Here is a 22,903-nt window from a genome sequence, read left to right on the forward strand (position 1 = left end):
AGTGATCTATTGAATGTGGAACTAGGCTTCAGCCTGTTCAAACCACACATGGGGCTGTGATGTCCAGAAAATGGGCAGTTTGATGGAAACTAGGTTGGCGGCAGCAAACATGTTAAAATCCAAAATAAGCCATTTTGGATCATCGGGGTCACCACTGTAGAGGTCCATGTGTTGGTAAACACTCTGTTGAACAATTAAATGATATAACCCCATCGTTCACTCATGCAAAACACCAATTCAACTCCAACTTTCGACCTCCAACTGCCTAACGGCCCACCCCCTGACCACGTGATTTGTCAGCCCAGATCACACCCAGTCCACACGAGAGTTCGAGCCCGACCATCAAATGTTCGGGAGACAAGTGGCTTGACCACAAGATGGCGCCACAAGTGATGCATTTTGGAAGGTTAAATGCAAATTGAAAGTGTACAGTTAATAGCAAGACCCTAAAGAACAATAATGTATGAATCAATCTTGGAGTGCAAGTCCATAGTTTCCTGAGAGTGACAACACAATTGGATAAGGCGGTAAAGAAAGCAAATGGATGCTTGCCTGCACTGGTCAGGGCATTGAGTATTAACAGTTGGGAAGTCATATTGCTGTTGTATAAAACTTTAGTGTGATGTATTTGGAATATTGTGTACAGTTATGGTTGCCATGCCACAGGAAACATTGAAGAGGATTCAGAAGAGGATCACCAGGTTGCTGCCTGGATTGGAGCATATTAGCTATAAGGAAAGTTTGGACAGACTTAGATTGTTTTCTCTGGAGCATCAGAGGCTGAAGGGTAACTTGATAGAAATATATAAAATCATGAGTAGATATTCAGTTTCTTTTTCTCAGGGTCAAAATGTCAAATACAATAAGGCATAGCTTTAAGATGAGAGGGGAAAACCTTAAAGGGCCTGTCCCACTTTCACGACCTAATTCACGACCCGTTTATACTCGTGGACATTTTTCATCAGGCTAGAAAAACGCCCCGACCTACTTGATCCCACGAGTACCCACGACTAGCATCACGACGTACCTACGACCTCCTACGACCTCGTGACGACCATGCAGCAAGTATGAGTCAAGGGCAAACTCGGCAGAGGTTGTGAATTAGGTCATGAAAGTGGGACAGGCCCTTAAAGGAGATGTATGGTGCTGGATTTTTAACACAGGGAGTGGGGTTGCCTGGAATATGTTGTTGGGGAGGTGGTAGAAGCAAATACTATAGCGATACTTAAGAGGCATTTAGACACATGAACTAGCGGGGAATAGAGGGATATAGATCATATTGAGGCAGATGGGATTAGCTCAATACGCATGATGTTTTAGCATAGACAAAGAGTCTGTTCCAATGCTGCACTGTTCTATGTTCTATATTTTGAATCCAATGAATGTGAACCATTGTCTTGTTCAGGATAATGCAAAGAGCAATGTTAGCTAACTTGCACCAATTGCTCTGTTTCCTTTTCAGTATTGATACTGTTTATTTTAACAATGAGAAAACACAAGAAGCAGTCCCTTATTGTTGATGATGAAGAAAACGTCCATGAAAACATTGTGCGATACGATGATGAGGGTGGAGGAGAGGAGGACACGGAGGCCTTTGACATTGCTGCCTTGTGGAATCCCAGGGAAGTTCATCTGACAAAGTCCCGGAGGGACATGCTGCCAGAGATTGAGAGCCTGTCCAGGTACGTGTCGCAGTGCAGAGCAAGCGATGACAATGTCAACAACTACATTCTAGCAAAGCTGCACGATGCCAACACCGACTCCTCTGCACCCCCTTTCGATTCCTTACAGACTTATGCATTTGAGGGGACTGGCTCGGTGGCGGAATCGCTGAGTTCCTTTGAGTCGGCTACGACAGACTCCGACCTCAATTACGATTACCTCACAGAGTGGGGGCCTCGGTTCAAGAAACTGGCTGACATGTATGGAGGCCCCGAAAGTGCAGAAGACTCATTGTAGCCAGCGAGTGGAGGGGGGGGGGGGGGCTAATGAATCTACGGCAACCTGTGTTCAGCATGGAACTCTTTCCATTTTGGTCAAAAAGCCCCATCGTTGGGTTTGCACTGGGTTTAAGCAAACCACGTAAGAAATACTGAGACTGCAGCCTTGGCAGCACAGACATGCAGAACGTGTGACAGTAAGGACGGGAAATAACCTGAATCGCTAAAGTCATTATTTGCCTGTGGGGAAGGACAGAAAATAAAACACATTAAGGTGTCTCAGCCTCTGAGAATAAAAGTGATTACATCTTTCTGCTGTAACACTGAAATCTATTCTAACACTGAGCGACAACCGTTCACTCACCACCCCTCCCCCAGCCTCTTATGCAGATGCATTCTGAAATCGGAATGAAACTGACCTACATTTGAGGCTTGCTTTTTCATTTTGAAAACCCACAGTAAATATCTGTGCAGGAACATTGTTTATTAATCAGGTCTCCACCGCAGTCGCCCTGTAAGCAGGTTTATTTTTTAATTTGGAAGTTTATGCAATGTCATTCTGTGACCCAATGAATTGTTGAGCAATGATCATGAGTTGTTTAAATACATGTCAAAAAAGGCCAGTGCCCTTATATGTGAAATGAAATCATACAAACTGACAATGTAGCAGTGCATAAATCTGTCTGAAAACCCAGCAACTTACAAGCTCTCCATCTGAACACACAAAGGACGCTCATAGCCTCATGGAGAGAGTCCCTGCCCCCACCCAATATCTGTACAATGTCAAATAGGAATCTGCTATAGAAGCAAGTCTGAATCTTTTTCTTCTTTAAAACTTGCTTTCCATCCACAGTCAAAGCTTCAGAGTTCGTAATTCTCAGCAGCAGGTCGGAGAATGGAATGGAATCATAAGCCTCAGAGATGTCTTTTAAACACCAGCTTACTGATGCTCTGAATTCAAGACACCCAGATCTTGGCTGAATCAAATGGTAGAAAGCAATGGGGATCAGAAAAATACACATTTTAAAATGTATCAGAATAGATTTTATTTAAACATAGGATGCAAAAATAATGACATTTAAATCAGTGTGAAAAATGTAAATCGCATTATTTCCCTGACTGTGCATGCTGTTAAAAGTACAGTATATTGGAATCAGATAACTGTAAATAATAAGCAATGTTTAAATGAATTATTGATTCCACTGTCCCGGATACAGGAGATGTGTCTAATGGTGGGTACTGGCTTTGAAAATGGCTATTAATCTGTATGATGTGACTGGACCAGATCACAGTTTGAAAACAAAATGACTTATTCTGGATTTACGGAGCTCATCAGAATTAAGAGATGTTTGGAACTGCTGCCTTTGGTTTTGTGTACTTGCTGTGTAGAGATGGAACTGACTGCTTATTGTGTTTTATCTGTATGGTGACCATTGGATTTCTAAAAGGTACATTGATTTAAAGGGAGAATTGGTGACAACATGCATCTTTAACAACAAAAACTGTATTTTCTTGTTTCTGGGAAGTTTTTGTACATTTGTTAATTTCTTAAAAAAATGAATATTGATGTGCTGCTTGTCAGGACATTAGCAGTTGTTTTAATAAAAGTAAGTGAATCATCAATGATTCTCTATCTGCTCTCCGTGAAAGCCAACAATCTCTTCCATTCAAATCTCAAAGAGTTGAAGCCTTTTTCCTTTTCTAATCAGTCACCTCCTTTTTACACACCCTCCCCCCTTCAGTGGAGCTTGCTATCTTTGGCTGGGCATTGTACAAAAGTTGCCATTGTTTAGTCTTCTGCTAAATCTATCTCACCCACACATTGCTGCATTTATCACCTAACGTTCCCATCCTTGCACTGCTTCACCTGGGCCAACTGGGTACAGACAAAGGCTCAGTGATACCTGCCTTCATTCCTGTCTTGTCAGTCAAACGCTCCAAAGTAATCTTTTTTTATAACTAATAAGAAGAAAATGATAACGCCACCTTTTTATTAATATCACATACAGTCAATTTCCTGTGTTGCACAGAACAGAGTCAAAGATTTTAAAGATCACATCCTGGAAACTCCTGGCTAATCTCATGAGGTTGGCAACGCTCGTCCTAGTATTTGCTGCACAAAAGCTCCTGTTGACAATATTCTTTTGAAGAGTGAATTCCATATCTGGAACCTAGTCAGAATGACAGCTTGGTTCCCTCCTGGCAGGGTGGGCTACAGAGAGGGTACACAAAAATGCTGGAGAAACTCAGCGGGTGCAGCAGCATCTATGGAGCAAAGGAAATAGGCGATGTTTCGGGCCGAAACCCTTCTTCAGACTGATGGGGGGGGTGGGGGGGGGGAGAAGGAAGGAAAAAGGGAGGAGGAGGAGCCCGAGGGCGTGGGGATGGGAGGAGACAGCTCGAGGGTTAAGGAAGGGGAGGAGACCGCAAGGGCTAGCAAAATTGGGAGAATTCAATGGTCACAGAGAAATGCTACAGAGAAGGTTACTACCTCAATTCACTGCTGTTGGAGGCTGAGCAAGTGTGGAGAGAGAGGTGCAGTGGAGTTTAGAGAGACAGAGGAGATGTCAAGGGTACCCAGGGGAAATTGGGGCAGAGGCAGGCATGTCAGGGAAATATGGGATCAGTTATGGGGAAAACTGGAAAAGGGCAGTTGGAGGTGGGGGGAAAAGATCAAGGAAATGTTGAAATAGAAACAGGGTGACGCCTGTTTGGTGGTGAGTAGTTGCCCAAAGAGTCGTCCCTTTTTCTGGTCGCCGCTGGATTTTCAACATGTTGAAACCTGCTGTGACAATGACGCTGAAAAAATTGCCGTAAGTGTGACAGGCTTTAGCCTTTCAGAAGGATAACCCTTTATCACAACTGAGAAAGAGACGAGAAACAAATGAATTCTGAGTTGAATATACGGTTGGATATAAAAGCAGAGGAGGTCTTCCAGATCGATAACCTCAACAGATACACAAGATAAAATGAATATTGCAGAGTAAGGTTAGGATCGTCATGAGTATAAGCTGTCATCAAGTCAAGTTTATTGTCATAAGCCCAACTGCAGTGAAGTACAGGTGCAGCTTCACAGGCACATAGACTCACACAACACACAAAATATAAGGTATCTGTGAATTACATGTAAAATTCTGAAAGACAGATAAAATAAAAGACTATCCAAAAAATATATTAGTTGATAAATTAATATAAGAGGAATTAGAGAGCGTGAATAAACTAAGTAAAACAACAACAATGAAATGAAGGAAGTTAGTGTTCAAGAATGACATGGATAGGACAGGTTTGGAGGGATATGGACCAAGTGCCTTGCAAGTGGGACTAGTGTAGCTGGGACATTGTTGGCCAGTGTGGGCAAGTTGGGACGAAGGGCCTGTCTCCATACTGTATCATTCGATGACTCTAAGAACACAAACAAAGGAACACAAAAGCTGTGAAGGGCAGAGCTGTAAGAAATGCTCAGCTGTATTTACTGAGGAGAAAGACAGTAGAATGGAGGAAATTGGAGCAGTCAATGGAAGTATCAAGAGAGTCAGAGTTACCGTCGTGGAAGTACTGAAGGTGCTGTCATATTTGAAGGTTGACAAATCTCCGGGGCCTGATCAGATGTATCCAAGGACATTGCAGGAAACGAGAGAGGAAATTGAGGGAGCCCTGGCTGAAATTTATGAGTTGTCCTTGGAGAGGTGTCAGAGGATTGGAGGGGTGGCAAATGTTGTGCCTCTTTTCAAGAAGGGCTGCAGGGAAAATACTGGGACCCATAGGCCGGTGAGTTTAACATCTGTAGTTGGTAAGTTACAGGCGAGTATACTGAGGGATAGGATATACAGGCTTTTCGATGGGCAAGGATTGATTAGGGACAGTCAACATGGTTTTGGACTTGGGAGGTCATGTCTCACAAATCAGATTGATTTTTTTAAAGGCATGAGCAAAAAGGTTGATGAAGACAGAGCTGTAGATGTTATGTACATGGACTTTAGTAAGGTGTTCGACAAGGTGCCGCATGGTAGGCTGCTCTGGAAGGTTAAATCTCATGGGATCCATGGGAGAGATAGCTGAATGGATAGCAAATTGGCTCCATGGAAGGAAACAGGGGGTAATAGTGGAAGGTTGTTTCCCAGAATGGAGGCCTGTGACAAGTGGTGTGCCAACAGGGTTCGATGTTGGGCCCGTTACTGTGTGTCATCTACATCAGTGATTTGGATGAGAACATACATGGCAAGATTAGCAAGTTTGCTGATGATACAAAAGTTAGTGGTTTTGCAAATAGTGAAGATGGTTGTGAACAATTGCAGTAGGATTGGCCAGGTGGGCGGAGGAATGGTTGATGGAATTTAATACAGAGAAATGTGAGGTGTTGCATTTTGGGACGTTGAACAAGGGCAGGACTTACACAGTAAATGGTAGACCTCTGGGTAGTGTTGTAGAGCAGAGGGGTCTAGGAGTACAGGTGCATGGTTCCTGGATGGTCAAGTCGCAGGTAGATAAGATGATCAAAAAGGATTTTGGCACTTTGGCCTTCATCAGGGCAGGTTTGGAGGCTTATGGACCAAGCGCAGGCAAGAGGGACCAGGGTAGCTAGGACATTGTTGGCCGGTGTGAGCAAGTTGGGCCGAAGAGCCTGTTTCCACACTATATCACTCTATGACTCTAATCGGAGCTACCACAAGAGTGCAATATGCCCAGATGGATAATGAGGTACTCTTCGTCAAGATAACATTGGGCATTATAACAGTGTAGGAGGCTATAGACAACATTGTAAAATCACTCATCTAATAGTCACACAGCATGGAAAAAGGCCATTCAGCCCAATTTGCCCATGCTGACCAAGATGCCCCATCTACAATAGTCCCATGCCTGTATTTGGCCCATATCCCTCTAAAACATCCTTATCCATGTGCCTGTCCAACTGCTTTTTGAATGTTGTTATAGTGCCTCGCACTACCCTCGCACCTGTCCAGCAGCTGCCACCCTCCATTGCTGTTCTGGCCACCCTCTTGACTTAATTCATCCCTAAGCTGAATCTCATTCACTTTCTGCTGCATAATTTGCAAGACATCTTGAGTCCCATTGATCCACAATAATTCTCAATCCAGTAAGATTTAAGTTTAAAACTCTCAAAATTAATCAACAAAGCAAAACAACAAGAGGAAGAGTACAGGGGCAAACAAACCTTCCCCTCCATCTCATAACAGAACCACTCACAGAATAAATTTATCTTGCATTATTATGTGGGGTGAAAATAAGGTATGTGTCAGCAGCATGGAGGCTATAGAAATTGTCTAATTTCAGCTCCATAACACAGCCTTTTAACCAATATGAGGGGGCCGATACTGCTAGAGGTATATCCGCTGGGCAGGGAAGTGATTGGGTGTTAGAAAAAGTAAGGGTATACTGGCGGAAGCCTTTAGGTTTCCCGAAGAGCCAGAAGTTCCTCCAAAGTTGGAAAATCATCCAACTACAGCGTCAAAAAACAGGAAATTAGAAATGCGTGCAACAAAGGTAAAACAATTAAAATGGGTGACTTCAATCTACATATAGATTGGGTGAATCAAATTGGCAGGGGTGCTGAGGAAGAGGATTTCTTGGAATGTATGCGGGATAGTTTTCTAAACCAACATGTAGAGGAACCAACGAGAGAGCAGGCTATTCTTGACTGGGTATTGAGTAATGAGGAAGGGTTAGTTAGTAATCTTGTTGTGCATGGCCCCTTGGGCAAGAGTGACCATAATATGGTTGAGTTCTTGATTAGGATGGAGAGTGACATTGTTAATTCAGAAACAAGGGTCCTGAACTTAAAGAAAGGTGACATTGAGGGTATGAGACGTGAATTGGCCAAGATAGACTGCCAATTGATTTTTAAGCGTTGACGGTGGATATGCAATGGAAGGCAATTAAAAATTGCATGGATGAACTACAACAATTGTTCATCCCAGTTTGGCAAAAGAATAAATCAGAGAAGGTAGTGCATCCGTGGTTAACAAGGGAAATCACGGATAAAATCAAAACTAAAGATGAAGCGTACAAATTAGCCAGAAAAAGTAGCCTACCAGAGGACTGGGAGAAATTCAGAGTCCAGCAGAGGAGGACAAAAGGCTTAATTAGGAAAGGGAAAATAGATTATGAAAGAAAACTGGCAGGGAACATAAAAACTGACTGCAAAAGTTTTTATAGATATGTGAAGAGGAAATGATTAGTCAAAACAAATGTAGGTCCCTTGCAGTCAGAACCCGGCGAATTGATCATGGGGAACAAGGACATGGCGAACCAATTAAATAACTACTTTGGTTCTGTCTTCACTAAGGAAGACATAAATAACCTGCCGGAAATAGCAAGGGACCGGGGGTTAAATGAGATGGAAGAACTGAGTGAAATCCAGGTTAGCCGGGAAGTGGTGTTAGGTAAATTGAATGGATTAAAGGCCGATAAATCCCCAGGCCCAGATAAGTTGCATCCCAGAGTACTTAAGGAAATAGCCGCAGAAATAGTGGATGCATTAGTGATAATTTTTCAAAACTCTTTAGATTCTGGAGTAGTTCCTGAGGACTGGAGGGTAGCTAATGTAACCCCACTTTTTATAAAGGGTGAGAGAAAATGGGGAATTACAGACCAGTTAGTCTAACATCGGTGGTGGGGAAACTGCTAGAGTTAGTTATTAAAGATGGGATAGCAGCACATTTGAAAAGTGGTGAAATCATTGGACAAAGTCAGCATGGATTTATGAAAGGTAAATCATGTCTGACAAATCTTATAGAATTTTTCGAGGATGTAACTAGTAGAGTGGATAAGGGAGAACCAGTGGATGTGTTATATCTGGACTTTCAGAAGGCTTTCGACAAGGTCCCACATAAGAGATTAGTATGCAAACTTAAAGCACACAGTATTTAGGGTTCAGTATTGATGTGGATAGTGAACTGGCTGGCAGACAGGAAGCAAAGGGTAGGAGTAAACTGATCCTTTTCAGAATGGCAGGCAGTGACTAGTGGGGTACCGCAAGGCTCAGTGCTGGGACCCCAGCTATTTACAATATATATTAATGATCTGGACGAGGGAATTGAATGCAACATCTCCAAGTTTGCGGATGACACGAAGCTGGGGGGCAGTGTTAGCTGTGAGGAGGATGCTAGGAGGCTGCAAGGTGACTTGGATAGGTTGGGTGAGTGGGCAAATGCATGGCAGATGCAGTATAATGTGGATAAATGTGAGGTTATCCACTTTGGTGGCAAGAACAGGAAAGTAGACTATTATCTGAATGGCGGCTGATTAGGAAAAGGGGAGATGCAACAAGACCTGGGTGTCATGGTACACCAGTCATTGAAAGTAGGCATGCAGGTGCGGCAGGCAGTGAAGAAAGCAAATGGTATGTTAGAATTCATAGCAAAAGGATTTGAGTATAAGAGCAGGGAGGATCTACTGCAGTTGTACAGGGTCTTGGTGAGACCACACCTGGAATATTGCGTACAGTTTTGGCCTCCTAATCTGAGGAATCCTAGATGCAGGAAGATTATTCCCGATGTTGGGGAAGTCCAGAACTAGGGGGGTCACAGTTTAAGGATAAGAGGGAAGTCTTTTAGGACCGAGATGAGAAAATCATTTTTTACACAGAGAGTGGTGAATCTGTGGAATTCTCTGCCACAGTAGGTAGTTGAGGCCAGTTCATTGGCTATATTTAAGAGGGATTTAGATGTGGCCCTTGTGGCTAAAGGGATCAGGGGGTATGGAGATAAGGCAGGGAAGGGATACTGGGTTGGATGATCAACCATGATCATATTGAACGGCGGTGCAGGCTCGAAGGGCCGAATGGCCTACTCCTGCACCTATTTTCTATGTTTCTATGTACATGATACCTCCTTACTGAAACCATTGGCATTTTCTTCGGAGCAGCAAAGAGTGGTGCCCGTTATGAATCTATTTAAAAGCTAACCTGCTAAAAGAAAAGCAAACATTTTTTTTTGGTAATCCACAACAGCTTTGTCAGCATCAGCAAAGAGAAACGTTTGTTACGGTGTCATAGAACCATAGTCATACAGCATGGAAACAGGCCCTTTGGCCCATCTTGCCCACATCGACCAACGTGTCCCATCTACACTCGTCCCAGTTGCCTGCGTTCACCAATATCTCTCTGAAACATGTCTTATCCATGTAGCTATCCTATTGTTTCTTAAATGTTGCGATAGTCCCTGCGTCAACTACCTCCTCTGGAAGCTCATTCCATACATCCACCACCCATCGTGTGAAATAGTTACCCCTTAGATTCTTAGAAACATAGAAACATAGAAATTAGGTGCAGGAGTAGGCCATTCGGCCCTTCGAGCCTGCACCGCCATTCAATATGATCATGGCTGATCATCCAACTCAGTATCCCGTACCTGCCTTCTCTCTATACCCCCTGATCCCCTTAGCCACAAGGGCCACATCTAACTCCCTCTTAAATATAGCCAATGAACTGGCCTCAACTACCCTCTGTGGCAGAGAGTTCCAGAGATTCACCACTCTCTGCGTGAAAAAAGTTCTTCCCATCTCGGTTTTAAAGGATTTCCCCTTTATCCTTAAGCTGTGACCCCTTGTCCTGGACTTCCCCCACATCGGGAACAATCTTCCTGCATCTAGCCTGTCCAACCCCTTAAGAATTTTGTAAGTTTCTATAAGATCCCCTCTCAATCTCCTAAATTCTAGAGAGTATAAACCAAGTCTATCCAGTCTTTCTGCATAAGACAGTCCTGACATCCCAGGAATCAGTCTGGTGAACCTTCTCTGCACTCCCTCTATGGCAATAATGTCCTTCCTCAGATTTGGAGACCAAAACTGCACGCAATACTCCAGGTGTGGTCTCACCAAGACCCTGTACAACTGCAGTAGAACCTCCCTGCTCCTATACTCAAATCCTTTCGCAATGAAAGCTAACATACCATTCGCTTTCTTTACTGCCTGCTGCACCTGCATGCCTACCTTCAATGACTGGTGTACCATGACACCCAGGTCTCGCTGCATCTCCCCCTTTCCCAATCGGCCACCATTTAGATAATAGTCTGCTTTCCTGTTTTTGCCACCAAAATGGATAACCTCACATTTATCCACATTATACTGCATCTGCCAAACATTTGCCCACTCACCCAGCCTATCCAAGTCACCCTGCAGTCTCCTAGCATCCTCCTCACAGCTAACACTGCCCTCCAGCTTAGTGTCATCCGCAAACTTGGAGATATTGCCTTCAATTCCCTCATCCAGATCATTAATATATATTGTAAATAGCTGGGGTCCCAGTACTGAGCCTTGGGGTACCCCACTAGTCACTGCCTGCCATTGTAAAAAGGGCCCGTTTACTCCTACTCTTTGCTTCCTGTTTGCCAGCCAGTTCTCTATCCACATCAATACTGAACCCCCAATGCCTTGTGCTTTTAGTTTGTATACTAATCTCTTATGTGGGACCTTGATACACCACATCCACTGGTTCTCCCCTATCCACGCTACTAGTTACATCCTCGGAAAATTCTATAAGATTCGTCAGACATGATTTACCTTTCGTAAATCCATGCTGACTTTGTCCAATGATTTCACCACTTTCCAAATGTGCTGCTATCCCATCTTTAATAACTGACTCTAGCAGTTTCCCCACTACCGATGTTAGACTAACTGGTCTGTAATTCCCCATTTTCTCTCTCCCTCCCTTCTTAAAAAGTGGGGTTACGTTTGCTACCCGCCAATCTTCAGGAACAACTCCAGAATCTAAAGAGTTTTGAAAGATTATTACTAATGCATCCACTATTTCTGGAGCTACTTCCTTAAGTACTCTGGGATGCAGCCTATCTGGCCCTGGGGATTTATCGGCCTTTAATCCATTCAATTTACCCAACACCACTTCCCGGCTAACCTGGATTTCACTCAATTCCTCCAACTCCTTTGACCCGCGGTCCCCTGCTTTTTCCGGCAAATTATTTATGTCTTCCTTAGTGAAGACGGAACCAAAGTAGTTATTCAATTGGTCCGCTATATCCTTGTTCCCCATGATCAACTCACCTGTTTCTGACTGCAAGGGACCTACATTTGTTTTAACTAATCTCTTTCTTTTCACATATCTATAAAAACTTTTGCAGTCAGTTTTTATGTTCCCTGCCAGTTTTCTTTCATAATCTATTTTTCCTTTCCTAATTAAGCCCTTTGCCCTCCTCTGCTGGTCTTTGAATTTCTCCCAGTCCTCCGGTATGCTGCTTTTTCTGGCTAATTTGTACGCATCATCCTTCGCTTTGATACTATCCCTGATTTCCCTTGTTATCCATGGATGTACTACCTTCCCTGATTTATTCTTTTGCCAAACTGGGATGAACAATTTTTGTAGTTCATCCATGCAGTCTTTAAATGTCTTCCATTGCATATCCACCGTCAACCCTTTTAGAATTAATTGCCAGTCAATCTTGGCCAATTCACGTCTCATACCCTCAAAGTTAACTTTCTTTAAGTTCAGAACCATTGTTTCTGAATTAACAATGTCACTCTCCATCCTAATGAAGAACTCAACCATATTATGGTCACTCTTGCCCAAGGGGGCACATACAACAAGATTGCTAACTAACCCTTCCTCATTACTCAATACCCAGTCTAAAATAGCCTGCTCTCTCGTTGGTTCCTCTACATGTTGATTTAGATAACTATCCCGCATACATTCCAAGAAATCCTCTTCCTCAGCACCCCTGCCAATTTGATTCACCCAATCTATATGTAGATTGAAGTCACCCATTATAACCGTTTTGCGTTTGTCGCACGCATTTCTAATTTCCTGTTTGATACCATCTCCAACTTCACTACTACTGTTAGGTGGCCTGTACACAACACCCACCAGCGTTTTCTGCCCCTTAGTGTTTTGCAGCTCTACCCATACCGATTCCACATCCTCCAAACTAATGTCCTTCCTTTCCATTGCATTAATCCCCTCTCTAATCAGTAACGCTACACCACCTCCTTTTCCTTTCTGTCTATCCCTCCTGAATATTGAATATCCCTGGATGTTCAGCTCCCAGCCTTGGTCACCCTGGAGCCATGTCTCCGTGATCCCAACTATATCATAGTCATTAATAGCTATCTGCACATTCAACTCATCCACCTTATTACGAATGCTCCTTGCATTGAGACACAAAGCCTTCAGGCTTGTTTTTACCACACTCTTACCCCTTACACAATTATGTTGAAAAGTGGCCCTTTTTGATTTTTGCCCTGGTTTTGTCTGCCTGCCACTTTTACTTTTCACCTTCTACCCTCATTTTACACCCTTCGGTCTCTACGCTCACACATTTAAGAAACCCTTTCCCTTTAACTCCATCCTCCACTGTCCCATTCAACACCCCACCCCCCTTATTCAGTTTAAAGCCACCCGTGTAGCAGTGGCAAACCTGCCTGCCAGAATGCTGGTCCCACACCTGTTAAGATGCAATCCGTCCCTTTTGTACAGTTCCCCCTTACCCCAAAACAGATCCCAGTGATCTAAGAATCTAAATCCCTGCCCCGTGCACCAGTTCCTCAGCCACACGTTCAGGTCCCGTATCTCCCTGTTCCTGCTCTCGCCAGCACGGGGAACTGGAAGCAAACCGGAGATAACAACCCTAGAGGTCCTGCTTTTCAGCATTTTTCCGAGCTCTCTAAAGTCACGCTGCAGAATATTCATCCCCTTTTTTCCGACATCGTTTGTGCCGACATGCACTACCACTTCCGGATGTTCACCTTCGCCCTTGAGGATTTTCTGCACTCTGTCCGTGACATCCTGGATCCTGGCACCGGGAAGGCAGCACACCATCCTCGCATCCCGTCTGTTGCCGCAGAAACCCCTGTCCGTACCTCTCACGATGGAGTCTCCCACTACAATGGCCTTGCCTGCTTTAGGCCTTTTTGGTTTTGGCTCAACAGCCCTATTCGCATCACAGGCCAGTCCGCCGCTCACGTCTTCTGTCCCAACAGCTTCTAAGCGGATGAACCTGTTTACAAGAGGTACATCACCCGGGGACGTTGGCATTCCATGCTTCCCTCCCTTTCTCACTGTCTCCCACCTTCTCTCTTCCAGTACCTTAGGTGTAACAATCGTACTGTAGGACTTGTCAAGGAACGACTCCGTTTCTCGTACGAACCGGAGGTCATCCACTTGCTTCTCCAGTTCCCCAACACGGCCCTTCAGAAGCCAAAGGGAGATACAGGCCAGCTGTAATCTCATTAATTGGTAGATCATGCTCACACAGAAACATTTAACAGCTTGCAGTGTGTGTTTTATTTATTATATTGTTGTAAACACATCTGCATTATTTTAGCTTGAATAAACTCATCCTATGGTGTGATAAAGCGAATTATCCTAATTAAATTGTAAGAGCATCACGCACAAACCACTAACCAATTTACAGTGACTGTGCATATTTAGTAAACAACGCATTAAAAAAATGCCCTTAATTCAGTAAACATTCTCAAGGTTTGCACTGGGGCATTAGCAAAGTTTGATACTGAGTTACATAAGGAAAATGGTCAAAGTCATGTTTCATTGTTAAACCCTCAGGGTGATAGATCTTGGCAGTCTTAGGGTCATAGAGTCATAAAGCATGGAAACTGGCTTGCCCACACCATCCAACTTGTCCCATCCACAGTACTTCCACCTGCCTGCATTTGGCCCATATCTCTCAAAACCTGTCCTATACATGTACCTGTCTAAATGTTTCTTAAATGTTGCAATAGTACCCGCACTTGACAAAATGTTTCCTATAACATGGTGCCCAGAACTGAACACAATACTCTAAATGTTGCCTCACCAACGCCTTATATAACTGAAACATGGCCTCTCAACTTCTAAACTCTATTCACTGATTTGTAAAGGCCAATGTGCCAAAAGCCTTTTTAAACACCTTATCTAACTGTAATGCCACTTGCAATGAATTATGTACCTGCACTTCCAGATTCCTCTGCTCTACAACACTCCAGGTACAGTGAAAAGCACGCAACAAAAGCTTTTCACTGTACCTCGGTACACGTGACAATAAACAAAAACTGTACTTCCCAGAGCACTACTGTTCACTGTGAAGGTCCAGCCCATGTTAGACTTCACAAAATGCAACACCTCACATTTCTCTGTTTCCAGGGTGGCATAGTGTCGCAGAGGTAGAGTTGTTGCTAAGGCGCTAACAGCACTAGAGACCCAAGTTTGATCCTGACCACAGGTGCTGTCTATATGGAGTTCGTACTGTGACCACATGGGTTTTTTCCAAGATCTTCGGTTTCCTTGCACACTCCAAAGGCATACAGGTTTGTAGGTGAACTGGCTTGATATAAATGTAAGTTGTTCCTGGTGTGTGTAGAATGGTGTTGGTGTCATGGATGGAGTTGTTCCCAAATCATGTTGTGATGCATCCTGATAAAATGATTTTTACGACGCATCTGTTATAGTTGGTGAGGGTTGTCATGCCGGACTTCCTAAGGCTTCTAAGGAAATAGAGCTGTCAATGTGTTTTCTTGGCCATGGCTTTGATATGATTGTGCCAGGACAAATTGCTATTGAGATTTATTCCAAAGAACTTGAAGCTTTTGACCATCTCTAATTATGCACCATCAATGTGTACTGAGATGTGTGTACCGCTTTGCTTCCTGAAGTCAATCACAAATTCCTTTGTCTTGCTGACACTGAACGGTGATCGATGGTCAATGTGGATGCAGTGCACAATTCTGCTAAAAAAATGTCCTGCTATTCACCCTGTTTTGTACTCTCATAGACATCAAAATTAAATTTCTGGAAATACTCATAGAAACATAGAAACATATAAAATAGGTGCAGGAGTAGGCCATTCGGCCCTTCGAGCCTGCACCGCCATTCGATATGATCTTGGCTGATCATCCAACTCAGTATCCCATCACTGCCTTCTCTCCATACCCCCTGATCCCTTTAGCCACACTAACTCCCTCTTAAATATAGCCAATGAACTGTGGCCTTAACTACCTTCTGTGGCAGAGAATTCCACAGATTCACCACTCTGTGGAAAAAATGATTTTCTCATCTCAGTCCTAAAATACTTCCTTCTTATCCTTAAACTGTGACCCCTTGTTCTGGACTTCCCCAAATAATCTTCCTGCATCTAGCCTGTCCAACCCCTTAAGACGTATACTCAGTAGTTATATGTGGAGAGATTCAGCGTTAATGCTTCAGGCAGCTGATGATACATCTGACAACTTTTAAGATAGCTATCTTTAGACTATCCCATTTGTATGCATTTATTTCCCTATGTACCAGTTTAATTCATCCATAGTCCACACATTGTTAACCAGTATTTTTATTTTTATTTCTACTATCTTGCACTATGACCAGACGCTAAACTGCATTTTGTTGTACCTGTATTCGTATTTGTGAAATGACAATAAAGTTGAATTGAATTGAAGATGCAGAGAAAGCAGAAGAGCCGGAAAGAACAAAAGGGAAAGTCTGCAACAAGATACTAACCAGGAGAGATTAAATGGTTAAATGGTCAAATGGAAGCACTGTCCCACTTTTACCCAATGATAGCACTTGAAACCTCATTCTTTTTTTGACTTACCTGTTACTCATATATTGAAGGGAGCATGGTGAATTATCGAGGAATCTTGGCTAATATCCAACACATATATGGGTTGTGTTGCACTCTAAACAAATTATCAAAAGGTCAAAATTTGACCTATCCAGCATATATAATTACATCTTCCACTACACCTTAATCCTTGTCCATTTTAATTGGTACAATTAAGAGCAAATAGTTTATATTTTCAAAAGCAAATTAAATAATAGATGTAAGTTATGAGTGGCTTTCAATTGTCTCACAAGTGTGCAGTTAAAGGCTGTAAAAATTGAAATTAGAAACATTGCCTTACTGGTTTATTGGGAGGAAGTGATTTGTTGTTATGTCAATGTTCCATAACTAATACGCTATTACTGAAAAGTCATTTCACCTACAGCATGACCTTTCCCAGCAGAAAGCACAAATGGACAAATGCAACGATGCACTATGAGTCAGGTCTTTAAACTCCTGTCTTCAAAGGTGACAAGCACTGATCCACATGATTCTACAATCAAACTCACTGCATAATCAATCAACCATTATTTTAAACCAGCATTGCATTCAGCCTTTTAATCATGAAGGGCAAGTTAAATGCATACATTTACATTGCCAACTGGATCATAGTGCATGAATTAGTATTAGCAAGATGGATTATTTTCTGCTGACTGATTCCTAATACCTGTAATAAAATTCTCACAACAGAAATTAAGTTAAAATGTTTGGGGACAATGGAGTAACATGCCAAATCCACAAAATGGAGTTTAGTTATTTAGCTGATTAAGGTGCAGGTATTTCAACAACGTCTTATCCTATGAACAAACACACCCCTCTCAATCTGTCAATCTTTCTCCATTCCACACTCGTCTCCAACTGGTGCTCTGCTCAAATTTCAACTAGTTGGCCTCTTAATTCCAATCCAGCTAATAACTGCATTCCACAATTATGTTCCTGTAATTTGGTTCAAGTCTTTCATGATGTGCAGCTTGCAGCCAATTTAGAAGATTGTTGACTAAAATTCCAATATACATGAAGCACAGCAACAACATCAGCATCAAACTGTATTGCACCAAATAATGTAATCAAATTCAACACTGAAAGATTTGAACAACTAAGATCTTACAGTTGGTTTTGCACAAGGAGTCAAATTCATAAAATCTACTGATCTGCAGAGTCATTAGGAATAGTTTGACAGATCATAACTGAAATAGAATAGCAAGCTGTTCAGTTCAAGGGCAATTTGGGATGTACAATAAATGTCAGCATTGCAAGAGACACACAGATTAGAGTCATAGAGTGATACAGTGTGGAAACAGGCCCTTCGGTCCAACTTGCCCACACCGGCCAACATGTCCCAGCTATATTCGTCCCAACTGCCTGCGTTTGGCCCATATCCCTCTAAACCTATCCTACCCATGTACCTGTCTGTTTCTTAAATGATGCGATAGTCCCTGCCCAAACCACCTCCTCTGGCAGCTCATTACAGATACCCACCACCCTTTGTGTGAAAAAGTTACCTGGCAAGATACTCTGCGTATCTATCTGATCTATTCCTCTGACAAATTTGCACACATTGTGTGAATGAATAAAACAATTTGTTCCCCAGTCACACAAAGATAATAGGTGGTCAAACACTGAGCTTTATTTTAACCAACTTCATTATATGTCTTGGCTGATCAAAATCAGCCTCGAATATAATTATCTTTCACAATGTGGTATCATGGCATAATAGCAGGTCTTATGTCGTGTGTCATCTTAAACCTATGGCATTACCATACAGAAACCCTTGTAGTTCCTCTCTGGTGATATGTTGTTTCTTCAGTGTTTGTGACCATTTTTAAGGATATACAATACTATTTATGAACCATATTATATAGGGGCTCATGGTTATTGTATTACAGATTCAAGGAGAGGCTGAGGTAATCTGAACTGTATTGCTACTGATCATTTGGGATATCATTTGAATTTATTTGCATCCAATTACTGGAAAATGATTTGGAAAGTTTCAGAAAGAGAAGTGAACCATGTGGATTCAAATTGGACTTTCTTATTTCTTATCATGGATAGTATATTGTAATATTGCCTTTCACCTCTTTGCAAATTGCAAGAACACAAATATGAGTTGCAGTTTTTACATCATGCTGCTTATTTTACTGAACACCCTCTGCAACTTCGAGTAAAGAACTTGTTGTGTTTGTTCATGTCATAATTCAATAAAATAATGTGTGTGTTTGAAGATTAACAGAGACTCAGTCAGCTGAAGGACCTGTTTCTCTGCAGTATCACTCCACAACTCTTTCCAATGCTATTTTTTTTTGTAGACAAAAAGGTACCCACATCTGTATCAATTGAAAATTAAGCTACATTTAGCAAAAAGTTTCTTCCATCAATATACCTCCCTCTTCTGTTTTAATTTAATGATCAATCAACTTCGAATTTAATAAACTAATAATTAAAATGTATAAAATCAACACATGCTGAAAATTAAACTTATTACTCAAATAATATAAAATAAAATATTTACTGAACCTAGTTTTATGATAGAAGATTCTAAATTTTGTCCACGTTGTCATCAAATGCAATCTCTTATTTTTGTTCCTTGCTGTTGGTGACAATGGCAGATCATCACCCTAAAAGCTGATTTTTCTCATTAAGTGGACCTAATTAATTGAATACATTTTATCTTATAAACTTTTAGTAATCTTATTACAATAAAACTGATAATTTAAAGTTGAAAAGCATAAATAAAATTTGAAATTCTAACTTATTAGAGATCCCTGTACTGCAAATACAGACACAAATACAGCACTGATTCTACGAATCTAGTCATGATCTCATCTGAAGCAGTTCCTCAGAAACACCGTAGGAAGGAACTGCAGATGCTGGTTTAACCAGAAGATAGACACAAAATGCTGGAGTAACTCAGCGGGTCAGGCAGAATCTCGGGAGAAAGGGAATAGGTAACATTTCTGGTAGGAAATGTTCTTCTGAGGCTGAAGAAGGGTTCAGACCCCAAATTCCTTTTCTCCAGAGATGTTGCCTGACCTGCTGAGATACTCCTGCATTTTGCGTCTATCCTCAGAAACAGGTTTATTAATTCATGATTCCGAATATATAGTCAATGATGAAGTGATGTCACTTGTGCAGAGTTAAAGAAAGCTGGCCACAAAGACTGAGAAATCTCTGCTTTTTGCATTTCCTTATTCGTCATAGATAACAAACCAAGATATATGGACCACTATTTCTACATTAAATGAAACATTTTGCACTGCATGGAATAAAGATTGGAATATTTATATGGTATTGAGGTACTAGCTGAAAAGTGTTATTAAAAGCAGAGAATTTTGAAATAATTTACTGAGGAAATGAAAATCAATGCTTAAAATTTTGATTTTAGGAGCAAGAGATCTCTCAAAACTCATTTGCAAATCAAACGGCCATGTGTTACATTTGCAGGTTCTTTTACAATGAGAGAAGATTGTACCTGCAAAATACCTTAACGTTTGATAGATGATTGATATCTGATATTTATACTAGGTCGGGTTGGCAAACAGTGCACCCTATGAATTTACAGATAAATCAGTGGTAGGAACTTATTGATGTCCCATTTTAATTTCTACTGCGGATGTTAGCCTCCATTTCATGATGCAGTGATAGAGATTGTTGTTGTTTCCACGGTCACTCCCACGACAAAACAATGGTAGCTGCACTGTAATATCATCAGTGATTAACAGTGCATATAGTATTAACATTGTGACCAGGTCATCCTTTTACCTTTAAGGGCTGTTGAATAGGGTTGTCAGGATGATAATCAAGCAGACTAAGAGGAACAGGGCCTCATATTTTGCTTGGGTAGCATGCAACCCAATAGTATGAACATTGAATTCTCCAATTTTAGGTAACCTCTAACTAACCCCCCCTTCCCCCCCCCCCCCCCCCCCCCCCCCCCCCCCCCCCCCCCCCCCCCCCCCCCCCCCCCCCCCCTCCACGCTTTGCCCGCCGACCCTCGCCACTCCACCGCCCTCCAGCAGCCCGCGTCGTCGCTTTACCTGCAGCCCGGACTCAGCACCGGGCCTGAAGTTTCCACGCTGCAGAGTCCCACTCCCCTGGGTTTGACTGCGCTGGGTCCTGGTGCTAGCAACCCCAACCCTGGTAACCTCAGTGGCTGTTCCACTGGGTCATTCCCATTCCCCTCAAACCATGTGACCCCACCCACACTACAGTCCTCATACCCCCCTATCCCCTGACCACCCACTACCCCCCCACCAGACATCGCCTCGGCCCCAATCCATACACCTGCCTTCCTCCGGCCCCAACCCCCATCCCTGCCGCATGTTCACCACCCTCCCTGACCTCCCCCTCTCCGACACCGAACGGTCTGTCTGCAGCAGAGGCCTCACCTTTGTCCCCCTCTGTACCCACCTCAATGAGTTCAGCGCCCGCCGCGATTTGCAGCTCTTCTTCCGTCGCCTCCGCCTCACACCGTTCTTCCATGGGAAGGAGTCCTCGCCTCCATTGATGATCCCTTTCCCCGTCTCCAATGGACCCCCTCCTCTTGGACCCCCCCTCATGGCCATCTTCCAGCCTTAGACCATTTTATTTTAAACTGCCGTTGGGACATCAACCGCCTCAACAGTATACAATACCATGTCATTCTGTATTCAGGGAAGTGGAGAGAGGACAGCCAAGTGTCTGTGCTGCTCACTTGGCTGGGGTTTGTTTTCCTTGCCACTTACATCGGCCGATAATTAGTAAAGTTTTGAATTGGTCTATCAAACTGCTTTGTGAGTTGTCTGTTTATTAAGAAGTGAACCTGTTTGTTTAGTTATGTTAGCCTTTTTCAAGCAGATTTGAATCAGATTTGAATCAGGTTTTGCAATATAATTGTCAATAAGGAACAATTCTTTAAGAAATATTTCCCTACTATTATACCGATCAACAAGCAAAGGCCACCTTGCCAGATGTTAACTACAGAACTATCCCAGGGAGACAAAGAGTAAGGAAATGGCAAGGAAATGATGGAAGTGCACCTGGTCCTGATGCTTTAGATAAACTCTCTTCAAGAAATAAGTTTAGGATAACATCCTTTATTCCTATACTAGATGCACTTGAAACCAATTTAAAAAAAAAGAGGTACTGTGAACAGTGAAGTTGCACAACAGTTTTCCTTTCTTGCTAATCTGACCGCATCTAAGCAAGAAATTCAGCAGGGTGTTGAACCGTTGATGGAAGCATACCCAGATCATGTTGACCTGAAACTTACTGATGAACTTTTGCACTTTCACTCGTACATGAGACAAAGCCATAGGCATACAGAAGAGCACTCTGTTTCATACAGACCTTTATCAAATAATATACCAGGAAACATTTCAGATGGCCTTCCCCAACCTTGCGGCTGTTTCTTAGCTTAATGGTCACCAACTGCTCGGGAGAGAGGTCTTTTTCAAGACACAAAAGAATTAAAAATTAATTAAGGTCCACAATGTCTTAAGAGAGGTTGTCTGCACTGAGCATTTTGTGCATTGAGAGTGACAAACTTAGACAAACAGATCTTGGTGAACTTCTGGATGATTTTGCTATGAAGAAGGCGAGAAAAAAACATTTTTGCTCTTAGTGCATTTGTAGCTTCTTTATTTCTTAATATTCCACATTCAATTCAAGAGACACTTATTGTCACAAGCACCAATTGGTCCAATTAAATTTGGGGGTCACCATCCGACGTCGGAACGGGAAGAACATTCTCAGCGGCTTAGACCTCCGAATCGGCCACTTCCTACCGGAGACCGCGGCTCCCGAAGTCCACAGGCCGAGCTGGGCGTCGATTCACGCTGGGCGGCCCTCGGCAAAGGGATCCTAGGGCTCCACGATGTTGAAATCAGTGCGGCCCAAGGCTGGGAGCTCTGCAAACCACAGCTCCATGATGTTGAAGCAGCAGGCCCAACACTCCAGAGCTTCAAACAGCGATCCAGGTAAGGCATATGTATTTTAAAACCAACTGTTTAATGATAACATACAGTAGAATCTAAAAGTGTCACACTGTCACTGTCGGGTAGTCATGGACCTCTAGTCGTGGGGGTGGGGGATTGGGAGGGGAGGGAGGGAGGGGCTCACAAGTGAAATAGCTTATCTAAATCCGGCCCTGCTCTCCTCCACCCACACCCCACCCCCACCCCCCTTCCCAACCCCCCCCACTTTCTTCCTCCCTCTGACTTGACAATCCACAACTCTTCAAATCTGTCTGACGCCTGCTTTCATCTCAGGCCTTTGTTCCAAGAACCATCTGTTTATCCTTAGCCTATATCCATATATTACCTTCCAATCTTTTTGTTCTGCCTCTTCTCCCCCCCCCCCCCCCCGACAATCAGTCTGAAGAGATGACTCGACCCAAAACGTCACCTATCCATGTTCTCCAGAGATGCT

At 42.9% G+C, this 22,903-nt stretch overlaps 1 protein-coding gene across 2 annotated transcripts in view; it reads left to right on the forward strand.

Moving 5' to 3' along the window:
• The window catches only part of LOC129711039 (cadherin-20-like), a 204,560-nt gene extending 200,997 nt beyond the window's left edge, over positions 1-3,563 (forward strand). The window contains exons 11-12 of one of the 2 annotated variants that reach the window (XM_055658400.1): positions 1,463-1,682; positions 2,794-3,563. In XM_055658400.1, the coding sequence (XP_055514375.1) occupies positions 1,463-1,682; positions 2,794-2,872 (299 nt within the window). In that variant the 3' untranslated portion in view covers positions 2,873-3,563. Of the gene's footprint in view, positions 1-1,462 lie in introns of both variants that reach the window. The other variant, XM_055658392.1, reaches the window with a different exon arrangement.
• The last annotated feature ends 19,340 nt before the right edge of the window (positions 3,564-22,903 follow it).

This window comes from Leucoraja erinacea, chromosome 2 (assembly GCF_028641065.1).
Source record: "Leucoraja erinacea ecotype New England chromosome 2, Leri_hhj_1, whole genome shotgun sequence".
Taxonomy (NCBI): domain Eukaryota; kingdom Metazoa; phylum Chordata; class Chondrichthyes; order Rajiformes; family Rajidae; genus Leucoraja; species Leucoraja erinaceus.